We start from the raw sequence: 13,374 nt of genomic DNA on the forward strand, positions 1-13,374 counted from the left end.
GCCACCCGGCGGTGCTCCCCCCCTCACTGTGCTAGGTGACAAAAAAAACGGACGCCTGAAAAAGCAATTGTAACGGGTGTTTCAATTAGTTACTTTAGAAAAATAATAATACTATGATCAAAAGCCAAGATCGTCTGCTGGAGCTGGTGTAAGTAATTAAGACAACACAAGATGATGGTTTATCAAATACGTGTATTAAGTGATAAGTGGAAACCAAAATATTTACAACCCCCCAAAACAAAACCAATAATCAAGAGCATTAACAGCAAAAACATTATTATTAATAATAATAATAATAATAACAATAATAATAATAATAATGGCCACAAAATAATTCACACTGCAGTATGGAAACAAAGTTAGGATCTGTAACAAATTAACTGTTAGAACTGGCTAAATTCAGTAGTTAATCAATATAATGAAATAAAGGAAAAAAGAAACATGAAAACAAAGTTCGGGACCATGAGGAGATCGTTGGACAGCTGAGTGAAGGTGTGCGTATGTGTGGAAAAAAATGTCCACGTAGTTATTGTTCAAATGCGTTTACGTCCAAGAGCCAGAAGCTATGTTCCGCTCCAAATTCTTCTCCCAGTTCGGTTAGCTCATCCTCGCGACCATTCATTATTCACCTGGCCTGGATTAAAAACAGAACCAGTAAACAACTAAAATGAACGAGCACAAATCAAAATACCTAACACATTTGCCGGCAACAAAAAAGACAATGCTAAAAATGCTAACGTTACCCGATCAGAGCAGTCAACAAACAGTTAGCATTCATGCTAAACAACACATTTTTCAAACTCACCAATTCCTTGCACAACCAGCTCATGGCAGCGACATCGAACGAAAGTTGAGGCAGACCAATAACGGAGTGAACGAAATCCGCAGTGGTGCCGTTTCGCAGAGGCAGTGAGAGTGAAAAGCTCACAGCTCCCTACTACGTTATCCCTACACTAATTTGCGAACGTGAAACACCTGCGGAGCGATCACGTCACATGGTGCTTACGGGTGGCGCAGCTACCGGAGCACATAAGGGACAAAAAGCATGTAAATATAAACAAATAATCGCATCTTTCACCCTAGGCTACACAATAGTGACATGGTGCTGATGGTTGATAACAACAGCGCAACAGGGGACTAAGCTAATGGCTTCTGTAATGTGAGATATCACGTTAGCTATCAAGTTCAAGAGTGGTTTTAAAAAAAACAACCTGCTGGCTTAAGTGCAATTATGCTATAAGTTGTTTTTTTTAAGACTGCAACGTCACATTGTGGCTTAACAATCAGACCATGCAGTGTCAACAGTGGAATTAGATAGAAGATTTGCAGCATCTGTCAGTCTATGCCCAGCGGAGGGAACCACCACAGGCCTCAAAGCAAACACGTGAGCACACAGCGCGGAGCAACTGATGCTGTTATTATTATTATTTTTTCTCAAATGATGGGAATTCCATCTGATTTCTTTCCCGGGAATACAGTAAAAGATGACTGAAGAATAAGATATTACAAAAGGGCTCTGCTTGGGATTTTTCACCGTTTCCCCGTGTGAAGCCATTCGCTCGGTGCAGTAAATGCAGACAAAGGAACCTGCAGGAGGGACGCGCATTAATACTCAGCCGTTTGGAAGCGCTCCACATGAGCGGCTTCAATTCGTTTCAGCCCTCGTCGGAACATCAGCTTCGTTCTGGGATCCGTCTTTACAAATGAGCGATGGCAGCGAGAGTGGACGGCGCTTTAGCTGCGCGAGCGCCGGATTTAAGTTGAGCCAGGCCCTGGCGCAGAGTGCGTGGGAGAACAAAAAAAAAAAAAAAAAAAAAGAGGATGGTGACAGGGGAGATTGTAGTTATTGCTTTTAAACCGACGAGCACGGGGGAGAAGAGAACGCGGCGGCGTTGCGTTGGGCGATGGCCTGCTGTCTTACATAATGTTGTGGCTGGGAAACACAAATTGCTCGAGCGGTGGGATGAAAACATTTTTGACAAATTGGAAGGAGGAGAAATTATGAAAGATTTATCCGTGTGTGCGCGGCTTTAAGCTCGTCCTCTTAGCCTTCGGACGTCATGACGTTGCCTGAATTGTTGGGGACACAACAGAAGGGCAATTACTAACAACTGGAGTCCTGAGATGGTGAACGTGAGGCTATAATCAGTCGAGGAAGACTTAAAGGATTTCCGGCCAACACGCGAGTCTGCAGCAGGCCGACTGACGATATCCCCCCAGATGGAGATTGTGCTGATGAATGTTTCCTCTGCGCTTGTGCACGCGCGTTTGTGTGTGTGTGTGCATGGAGCCAAACCTGCCCCTTCCCCTAGCGAGTCTGCCACTCACACATCAAGCGTGACGTAACTCCGCCACACGCCCACGCGCCACTTGTTCCTCGCCCGTCCCACACATCTCGCCCATGCTTGCCGCATGCTTGAATGGGAATTTTATCTACTGTAAATGTGTGTGTCGTGAGAGAGTGCTGTGTGTGCTGGTGGGGGGTGGGGGGAGAGACTCATCCGTTCAGAAAAAAAAAAAAAAAAATTATATATATATATATATTAGAACAACACAAGAGGTGAGATTTGTTTTGTTTTTTTACATCTTGTTTTGCCTGTTTAAGCCGATTTACAGAGAACGTTTGACTGTAGCAGGGTCGTAAATTGCGAAATGTGTTATTTAAAGGTGTGTTTGACAAGAATGTGTCAACATGAACGCTGTTTCATGCCCACTTTAAGGCTCAGCATCAGTATTGGGAATATTCCGCAGCACGTCTATGACATGACAAAGGGAGAATCAAGAGCAGAGAAAAGCCGACAGTTTGTCTCCCTAAAACAAAACAAAAAAAACAACCTCTGAAGACAGCACAGTACAAAATTGAGCAACTTCATCACCTCAATGTGAAAGAATAGTATGTCATCCATAGACTGCAAGGGGGGGTGAGGTGGAAGAGGTTAAAGAGCTGATGGGAGAAGTAAATCTCAAACAATGTCCCTCCCAGACTAATAGAAAAAGTGAAGTTTGCGAGGCGGACATTTAGATCAGTGTCCCAAACCTGGATGGATTCCTCCCACCTCTCGGGCATTTAATGGGCGAGTCCCACCTGATCACTGCCTATATGCAATCTGTCATATTTTCTAAGCCAACAGTCTCCAGCAGGTCCAACCCGGAACTCTGGACAGGATGGAAGATAAAGTTCTAGCATAGTGACAAAATATGGCATAAGAACTATAACAGTCATTGTTTTTACATATATATCACTTTTTACTATAAGTGATGATATCCCCTAATAGTCCTCCACATTATTATTATTATTATTATTATTATTATTATTATTATTATTATAGTGCTAAATATTTTATTACAGTATATTATATATCAACAGCCTATTACAGTATAATATTCATACTAATAAAATGATGATAATAATGATGAATATATGTATATATATATATATATATATATATATATATATATATATATATATATATATATATATATATATATATATATGAAAAACCTCCACTGACTGGTGTTGAAGTTAATAAATATTACTTCCACTGTTTAATGGCTCAGCCTTCGGGCAGCTCCAACCACATTATCCTCACAATCACCGTAGTGACATTTCATGTATGTCATCGTCGGCGGGGGAAATGCGCAACACTGTCACAGCAATGGGGTAAATCTTGGCGCGGGGGGAGGGGATGAGGGTCGCCGCGGATCACACGTGACAACGCGCGAGGGGGGGGAAATAAATCGCCGTGTCCCCTTTAATTTCAATTTCCGTGCGTGATATATATTGCGATCACCTGTCAGACGCGGCGCCTGCGCACTGGGGCGGGAGGCGGAGAGTGGATCGTGGCTCGCTCTCAGTCAGCTGCCCCGTGCCCTCCATCCCTCTGCGATCAGACAGACGCTGGCAGCAGCAGGAGGAGGAGGAGGGAGGTGGGGCCGCGAGAAACGAGGAAGTGTATTTTTTTTCCCCCTTACGCGGCGAGGACGACGAGCTTCGGAGAGGATGAGTCGATGACGAAGGTACGGCGCCTTTTTGGTGGGTTTTTTTTTTTTTTAGCTCCGGAAACGCCGCGCGTACGCGTTTGACATTGTGACCGCGGAGGGTGAAGGATGCTCGGGATGCGGGATGGGAGGAGATGAGTGAAGGTGGTGGAGGAAGAGGACACGGAACGGAAAGCAGATTCGGAGAGGATGTTGCAGGGTTTCCATCGCTGCTTCGGGCCGGTATTGCCTTCACGCTGGAGTGCGCGTCCGCGGCTGCTGTAGAACGTAAACAGGTCCTCTATCAAGGGCGCACACTGAGCTAAGCCTCCTTTATTTATTTATTTCTCATCTATTTATATATATTTATATATATAAATATATTTCGCTCTCCATCTACGTCCAGGGCTGCCTGCTCCCCCCCCCCCCCCCTCTCGCGCTTTGCGGACTGACATGACATCGGTTCCGTAGTATACGGGCCGAGCCGTAAATGCACGCTGCTTTTCGTCACAGTAAACGCCGCGCACGCGTCCCCCATTCCACTCGTCCCAGCCGCCCGCGGGGGAAACCACTGCGGCCAGTGGGGGCTGAGAGAAATCTTAATCCGAGCCGCTGATCCACACGGATGCTCCGCCACACACAGACCCCGTGTTACCGACTGTCCTTGGAGATGCCTGTTCTCACCCCCCCCTCCCCCTCCCTGTTAAAGGCAAACGTGAGCGCTGGGTTCCCACGCGTGATTCGACGGGACTCTACACCCGGATGTGCCTGCGGTTTTCCTCCGGAGAGAGAGCGCGCGCGCTATAGATGCCCCGTGTTTACGCGCTTTTTTTTTTTTTTTTTTTTTTTAATGCATGGCCCCCACCGCGTGAGATTTCGCACTACCTCCTGTGACACGCTGCGCGGCGCGTATGCTTCGCGAGGGTGGGAAAACGTGAGGATGCGATGAGTCGGTGCCAGACGGAAACGGCCGCCCCGGATCCTATTAAAGGCTGTTGATTGAGATGCTGTTTTCGCACTTTGCTGGGTGGATTTAAACCGGCGTCCGTCCGCCGGTTGGGGCCGCTCTGCCTCTATCCGTGGTCCTGAAAGCAACAGTTGGGGGGGGGGGGGATTGGCGCAGAGCGAATCAAAAAAAATAAAAAAAGTGAGCCTAGGTCAACTGATGGCTTCCTCTAAAGGTCGATTGTGATGCAAATAATGTTGTTTAAGCTGCGATAGACGGGGCATTCTGTTTGCCGAGCGGTGGCGGCATCTGTCTACCCGTCGCAAGTGCATTCACATGCAAATTAATCTAGTGGTAAATATTCAGCCCGCTACGGCGGCGAGTTAACCACATTACGCAAGACTCTTAAAGCAGCGTTATGAAGAGATAACTTGATTTCTCTCGATGTGTAAAGAGGATCAGAATCGCCCCAACGACAGTCAGCCGGTGGATTTGTGGCAATAGCTTTTCCCCGTAGCTAGCCTGCCGCGCCGGTTGGTGCAGCAGGCTGTGTTTACCAGACAACACGGAATTAGAAATGTGGTCCGCAAATTCGCCCGCTCTCTCATCATCTGTCCTCCCTGTCTTGCTCTCTGCCATCTCACCATCTTCAGGAAGTCTGATGTAGACGCTGAGCCAGAGGAGAGCCCAGGCGGCAGCAGCAGCAGCAGCGGCAGCAGTAGCAGCGGCGGCGGCAGCGGCAGCAGCAGCAGCGGGGCTGTAGATGCCCTCTCCACAGCTCCTGCCCCAGCCCCGCCTCAGGCCACTGCAGGAGAGCCAGGACAGAGCACAGACAGCTCCAGCTCTGACTCCGGCAGCCCTGTAGATACAAGCTCCTCCGAAGAGGAGGAGGAGGAGGAGGAGGAGGAGGAAGACCCCGCCATGTTTTCCTCCAAATTCCTAAGTGGGGCCAACCCCCTGAGCGCTGTGTCGTCGGCTGTGAATAAGTTTGGCTTGTTTGGAGACGACGGCGATGGAGATAAAAGTCAGAAGGCAGCGAGCCAGCAGGGTGTGAAGCCACTCGGAGGACAGCAGCATGGCCCGGGCCCCCAGCAACAGCAGGGACTGCAGAAAGCCGACCAAGGCCCCTCTATGCAAAAGAGCCAGCCTCCCCCGAAGCAAGCGTCACCGCAGCCGCGTGAGAAGAACGGACAGGCCGGAGCCCCGAGCAAGCCTGGTGGGCAACAGCAGGCTGCTCTAAAGGCGGGGGCACAGCCAGAAGGCCAGCTGCAAAAAAATCAGACTCAGAGTTCAGCAAAGCCTGAGGTTAAGCAGCAGGATTCGTCGAAAAGTGGTGCACAGGCGGCGCAAAAACAGGTGACGCCCAAGACGGAGGCGCAAAAACAAGGGCCGGCCAAGAGTGGCAGTGCGCAGCAAGCTGTGAAGACCGGCGCACAAGAATCTGGCTCACCCAGAGTAGGACAGCAGCAGCAGCAAGGGGGGGCAAGAACTGGACAGCAGCAACAACAGGGCTCCGCGAAACCTCCACAACAACAACAACAGCAACAACAGCAACGACAACAACAGGGCTTATCTAAGGTGGGACAGCAGCAGCAGCAGCAGCAGCAGCAGGGCCCCAAGCCTGCACCTAAACAGGCTGCTGATATGGCAGGACCTCAGCGTCCAGGCCCGAAAGGACCCGAGGCTGCATCACCAGGAACAACCAAAGTCGGACCTCAGGCAAATGCTGCGGACAAGCCTCTCTGTCCTGTGTGCAAGACGACGGGACTCAACAGCAACAGCAAGGAACCGCCGAACTACAAAGTATGCACACAATGTAAAAACAAAGTGTGCAGCTTGTGTGGCTTCAGCCCTCCCGATTCAGATGTAAGTCATTCTTTTTTTTCTTCAAATAATGTTTTAGTTCCAACTGCGTGCCATTTATGGCAAAATGCTTTTAATTAAGATCCACAAACACTGCATGCGGTGGAGCACAGGTCTGCTAGAGAGTCTGGGATTACATAATGTCTGGTAAACTGGAGATGCAGGACACAATGCGTGTGTGTGTGTGTGTGTGTGTGTTAGAGAGAATGAGAATGCTGAAGATTACATGTTGATCTTTACTCAAGAATATACACAAAATTTACCACATGATGGTTAATTATACATTCAAGATTATACTTTCAAAGCACTGAATTTTTTCAAGAGGATCACCATTACTTAAAAAGAAAGTATGTGGTTGATCATTCATACTTTTCTATATTCCATTTGGTTTGTGACACCTTTTCTCTTTGGAATTCATTTTCTAAATGTCTGCTTCTGTTCTTTCAAAGGGGCGTGAGTGGCTTTGTCTTAACTGCCAGCTGCAGAGAGCTCAAGGAGGTGCTGACCCACCGGGACCACGATTGAAAAAGTCCACTCCTAAAACAGTATCTGCTCCAGAAAATCAGACCCCTTCTCCTCCCGCGCCTGCCAAAAAAGATATGTCAATGCCAGGTTCCCCGCAGAAAATGCAGTCTGCATCCTCCAAAGTGCCCGCCAAGAGTGAATCCACCAAAGGCCTGGAAAGTCAGAAACAGGCCAGTTCAGCATCTGCTCAGAAAACTACACCTGGGATCCAAATAACGTCAGGGTCCCAAAAAACACAGCAAACTAACCAAGCAGCTCGCAAGCCAAGCAGCGCTGCCCCGGCACCGCAGCAGGAGTCAGGTGGATTTTTTGGATTTGGGGCCGCGAGAACTGAGCCAGCGAAGCCTGAAGAGTCCGTGAGCGGGAAGATGTTTGGGTTCGGTTCCTCCATTTTTAGCTCTGCATCGACATTGATAACCTCCGCCGTCCAGGATGAGAGCAAAACCACGCCGCCAGTGTCTCCCAAGATGCAGCCGGCAAAAGAGGGCAAACCGGCCGCTGTTCAAAAGCCAGAGCAAGACAGGAAACCAGAGCCACCCCAGCAGATGAAGGCTCCTCCGTCAGGCCAGGTCAAGGTGGACAAATCCCCAAGCAGAGCCGCAGTACCAGCCTCCCAGAGCGTCACCAAAGTAGGACCATCACCTTGTCCCATCTGCAAGATGACCTTAAACATGGGTTCCAAGGACCCTCCCAACTACAGCACCTGTACAGAATGCAAAAGCAGTGTTTGCAACCAGTGTGGATTTAACCCCATGCCTAATGTTAAAGAGGTAAGGTTAATGTCTCACTATGTCTCAGAAGGAAAATTTGCTGCACTTTCTAGTTTTCCAAACACAAAGGTTACGCGTTTGATCAATCGCATGCTCGCATGATTATGACACCTGTGATTGCAGCAATTTGTAATGAAATTAGATTGCCTCAAAGGGTGTGAGTGGTTTGAATTGCCTTTAATAATTGGAGGATTTTTTTTTCATGTTATGCTACTTTTCTTCACTTAGACTCCTTTAAGTTCAACGCATGCCAGAGGCGTGCTCAAGATATATTTTCTCCCCATTACAGTGTGCAAACAGATAAAACAGACCAAACAAGGGTAAACAGAATCTGAAGCATTTTTTCCCTTAATTTCATATCTGACTCACAGTGCCTTTAGTCCCGGAACAGAAGGTCGAGCCCCTAACAAACACAGGCGGCTTCGCACGAACACGCACACTTACATCTCTGGTGTTGTTTTTTTTCTCCTAATCTTCACATTTTGTAAGTGGACCTGAATAGCGCTACACTTGAAGTTTGTCTCCTGGTACACTGTTGACTTAACAACAAAACAACAAACATCATTAAGCTCAAACCTTTTTTTTTTATTTTTTTTTTAGGTTTGACCTTAATGGTGTTTGTTTTGTAATGTTAACTAAAATGCTTTTGTCATGGCATTTGCAATATCTTACCTAATGTCACAGGTCCTTTATGCTGGAAAACAAATAGCCACTGCGTGTGTAAATTTGTTGATGCATATACATCTATCTTTTTTTATGTATTTATTTCATTTTTAGGCAAAGGAGTGGCTTTGTCTAAACTGTCAAGTGAAACGAGCTGCTGCCGGAACTGAACCTGCAAACGACAAACCCCTCAAAAAAGCCCCATCTGCGCAACCTGCCCAGCAAAAAACATCTGCACCTGGCTCTCCTCAGAGGAAGGCACCTGCCACAGCAGCACAGCCAGGCAAGGTTGAAGCTACAAAAGGACCAGATGGCGTTAAACAGACTAACCCACCTCCTGGTCAGAAGACACCTTCGGAAAGCCGCAAGACAGGTCCTCAGAGCCATCCAAACCAGGCAAATCAAACTCAACCCAAGCAGACCAACACTACCGCAGCCACACAGCAGGAGTCAGCTGGGTTATTTGGTTTTGGTAGTTCAAAAACTCAGAGCAGCCCTGCAAAGACAGCAGAGACAGTAACAGGGAAGATGTTTGGTTTTGGCTCCTCCATTTTCAGCTCTGCTTCCACTTTCATGTCCGCTCCCGTTCAAGATGAGACCAAGTCAACGCCTCCAGTTTCTCCCAAAATTTCCGCTGCAAAAGACTCTGTATCCCCCACTGCCAAGAAGTCAGAGCAGGAGAAAAAAACAGAACAAACCCAGCAGGTCAATAGCTCTTTACCAGTGCGAGATAAAGGGAGCAAGATAACACCGGAGCCCCCTCGGAAAGCATCAGCTGACTCAGCCAAAACTGTCTCGTCTGCCTGTCCTCTCTGCAAAGTGGCACTGAATGTGGGCTCCAGGGATCCTCCCAACTACAGTACCTGTACCATGTGCAAAAACTCAGTTTGCAACCAATGTGGATTCAACCCTTCACCAAATGTTACAGAGGTATGACAGTAAACAGCATTTGAATTAAACCACAAAAATGTGCTTCAATTGTTGTTTTTATAAACATGTAATGCATATTGTACATGGTGTTTTCTCATGTTTTTTCTGATGTAGATCAAGGAGTGGTTGTGTCTGAACTGCCAAATGCAGAGAGCACTGGGTGCATCTGAACCGCCAGGAACTCCTGTGATAAAACGCCAGGCTTCACCAAACAAAGTCAGTGAAACTGCCAATATCGTGCAGAACGAAAGCTCCCAATCAGATAAACTGCAAAAGAAAGACACTCAAACAACTGGACCAAAAGTAAAGGAAACCTCAGCACCTGGCTCCCCTCAGAAGAAAACATTAACAGCTGAACAATCAACCAAGCCAGAGGTTGTTAAAATATCAGAAAGTCCAAAAAAAGTCAGCCCAGCTCCAGCTCTACTGCTGGGTCAGAAACCAGATCCTCAGAAACCTCCAGACCAGAGTGGACGCAAGCAGAGCAATCCTACCTCAACTACACAGGAAGAACCAAAGGGGTTGTTTGGATTTGGCGGTTCCAAACCTCACCCTGATTCTGGGAAGCCTGCAGAATCGCTGGGAGGAAAAATGTTTGGCTTCGGCTCCTCCATTTTCAGTTCGGCTTCCACTTTGATAAACTCAACCACGCAAGAGGATTCCAAAGTAACTACACCGGTGTCACCCAAAATGACCAAATCACCTTCTACACAGAGGAAAGAGCAGGAAAAGAAAGTAGAGCAGGCCCAGCCGCCTAAAACACCTCAGTTGCAGCAAGTCAAGGTTGAAACATCTACATCAAAGGGTGCAGCTGGCTCCCCAACTGTCCCTAAGGCAAAACAGTCGACCTGTCCGCTCTGCAAGGCCAACCTTAATATTGGCTCAAAAGAGCCACCCAACTACAAGACCTGCACTGAATGCAAACATACTGTCTGCAGCCAATGTGGATTTAATCCAATGCCAAATGAAACAAAAGAGGTAAAGTGATATTATGGAGAATTAAGCTCTCAAATTTATTTACAGAGTATTAATATATATACAATTTCAGAATGATTTAATATATTGTATGATAATCCATAATTGAGGAAGATACTGCTAAATCTGTCTTTGGTGTTTAGTATTTTAATGTGACATCTTTTCTGTTTGCAGGTAACAGAATGGCTATGCCTAAATTGTCAGATGCAGAGAGCTCTGAGTGCAAGTGAGCTCCCTGCACCTCCTGTTAAAACTAACTCTGCAGCCAACAAAGCGTCTCCATCTACCGTGCCGCCACAGAAAACACCGGGCCAAACTGAAATTCAGAAGAAGGAATTATTGACATCTGGCACAAAAAATGTAGAAAGTCCAGTGGTTGATTTACCTAAAAAGAAGGGAGATTCCACCCCTGGTTCACCACAGAAGACAAAATCTTCAGTGGTGACAAAGGCAAATAAAGCAATCGAAGAAAAAGAGAGCCCGGCTCCAGGTTCTCAGAAACCACAAGACCCCGCAGTTCAGTCTGAACCAAAACCGACTTCTAAAGATAAACCAAAGGATTCAGACAGTTTAATTGGTATTAGTAGTCCTAAAACAAGGACTGACCCAGCAAAAACAACAGAGTCAGTCACTGGGAAGATGTTTGGTTTTGGTTCTTCCATTTTCAGTTCAGCCTCCACCTTGATATCTTCTGCTGTACAAGAGGACTCACGTACAACGCCACCAGGCTCTCGCAAGATGTCTGCACCAGCACAAGTTTCCTCCAAATTGTCTGCCATGCCCCAAATCTCTCCGAAAACTACACCACCAGTTTCTCCCAAGATGTCACCAGCAAAAGAGGCGAAAGCCCAGAAGCCAGAACAGAGCAAGAAACAAGAAGAGCTTCAAAGAATTAAACAGGAAAATATTACGCAGAAACCTTCTGGTCCAGCAAAACCCTCAAATAAAGCTGGTGAGACCTGCTGTCCACTGTGTAAGGTTGAACTTAATATTGGCTCCAAAGACCCTCCGAATCACAATACCTGCACGGGGTGCAAGACCGTTGTCTGCAACCAATGTGGATTCAACCCAATGCCCATGGGAGAAGTAAGTAATTTCTGTAACACAAATTGATTATGAACATTTTATATTCAGAGCTTACTTTAGATGTATATTTAGTAAAATATACATACTGATATATTCCTCATCTGCAGTAATGTCATGTCATGTTGTTTTGGAGAGTCTATTTCTCAGTGACCCAAATTTTAACCATATATCTATTGCATTTTAGGTCAAAGAGTGGCTATGCCTCAACTGTCAGATGAAAAGAGCAGTCGAAGCATCTCAGCCCGCGGGACTTCCGGCAATGTTCCCAGAAAAGGCCAAGACGTCACCCAGTAAAGCTCCTTTACCTGCTGCAGCTCAGTTGAAGGATTCCTCCAAAACAACACCATTAAACAAAGATAGCCTAGGCTCTCTTGTAGCAAAGAATGAAACCTCGGAGCCAGTTTCACAACAGGAAAAACCAAGTACACCAAAAGCACAGACAGGAAAACTGGAAAATGCTAAGGCACCTTTGAAACAAAGCCAAGTTCCTGAGAATAAACCATCACAGGATGGACAGCAAACTGGTCCAAAGAAGCCACCTGACACGGCCAAGCAGCCTAGTACTAAGCAGAGTGATTCAGCTGCAGCCACTCAACAACAATCAAGTGGCTTTTTTGGTTTTGGTGGTGTTAAATCTCAGCCTGATACTGCAAAACCAGCAGTCACTGAGAAAATGTTTGGCTTTGGCTCCTCCATCTTCAGTTCTGCATCAACTCTGATAACCTCAGCTGTACAGGATCAGCCCAAAACTACTCCACCAGTTTCGCCCAAGATGTCTCCCGCAAAAGTGGTGAAGTCATCCCCCAGTGCACAAAAGTTGGAGCAACAAAAGAAAACGGAGCTTCCACAGCAGACAAAGACAGCTCCTCGAGAGCAAGTCAAAATCGACAAAGCCCAAACAGGGCCTCAAAAGTCTGACAACGCTTCAGGAGAAGCTGTCAAACTAGACTCTTCTACTTGTCCACTCTGTAAGACTGAATTGAACAGAGGAACCAAGGACCCACCCAATTACAATAGCTGTACTGAGTGCAAGAGCACTGTGTGTAAGCAGTGTGGATTCAACCCTATGCCAAGTGAAACAGGGGTAAGTCTGAAACAAAAACCTTTCAAATTACAGATTCATCATAATCTGAAATGCTGGTAGAAGAAATGCTAATCTAATATATATATATACATATATATATATGTATATATATATATATATATATATATATATATATATATATATATATATATATATATACATATATATATATATATATATATACATATATACATATATACATATATATATGATATATTTTTTCAAACTGTGTATGACTTTGTTTTGAACATCATTTTTAGCTCTCTGTCACAAAAAAAATACTTTCTTAAAGCAATGCATTTCAATTACCTGCTTTTAAAGATTGTAAAACACACTTTTTTATTTTCAAAGGTGAAGGAATGGCTGTGTCTTACGTGCCAGATGCAGAGAGCTCTCAAAGAAGCTAAACCTTCCGAAGTCTCGACTACCAAATCTCCAGTTTTTTCAAATACACTCAAGAAAGACACCATAAGCCCTGCTGAACCTGAACATAAAGCGTCGCCAGCGCCACAGTCTCCACAGAAAAAACTGTCTGCAACAGCAGAGCCAAGCAA

General features: G+C 46.1%; 1 protein-coding gene and 1 long non-coding RNA gene across 2 annotated transcripts; both read left to right on the forward strand.

Moving 5' to 3' along the window:
• Nucleotides 1-6,353: 6,353 nt before the first annotated feature.
• On the forward strand, nt 6,354-10,050 carry LOC142900262 (uncharacterized; the record flags this gene model as incomplete). Its single annotated transcript, XM_076044441.1, has 4 exons — nt 6,354-6,790; nt 7,237-8,082; nt 8,860-9,675; nt 9,790-10,050. Coding segments are annotated over exons 1-4 (2,145 nt in total), but the record flags the coding sequence as incomplete, so codon positions are not given.
• Nucleotides 10,051-10,067: 17 nt separating this feature from the next.
• On the forward strand, nt 10,068-13,363 carry LOC142900259 (uncharacterized). The gene is made up of 4 exons (XR_012928875.1): nt 10,068-10,653; nt 10,825-11,736; nt 11,921-12,820; nt 13,172-13,363. It is a non-coding gene; the product is annotated as an uncharacterized LOC142900259 (long non-coding RNA).
• Nucleotides 13,364-13,374: the final 11 nt, after the last annotated feature.

The sequence above is a fragment of the Nelusetta ayraudi genome, unplaced genomic scaffold, assembly GCF_046127955.1.
Source record: "Nelusetta ayraudi isolate G7.1 ecotype Tasmania unplaced genomic scaffold, CSIRO-AGI_Nayr_v1 ptg000080l, whole genome shotgun sequence".
In the NCBI taxonomy this organism is placed as follows: domain Eukaryota; kingdom Metazoa; phylum Chordata; class Actinopteri; order Tetraodontiformes; family Monacanthidae; genus Nelusetta; species Nelusetta ayraudi.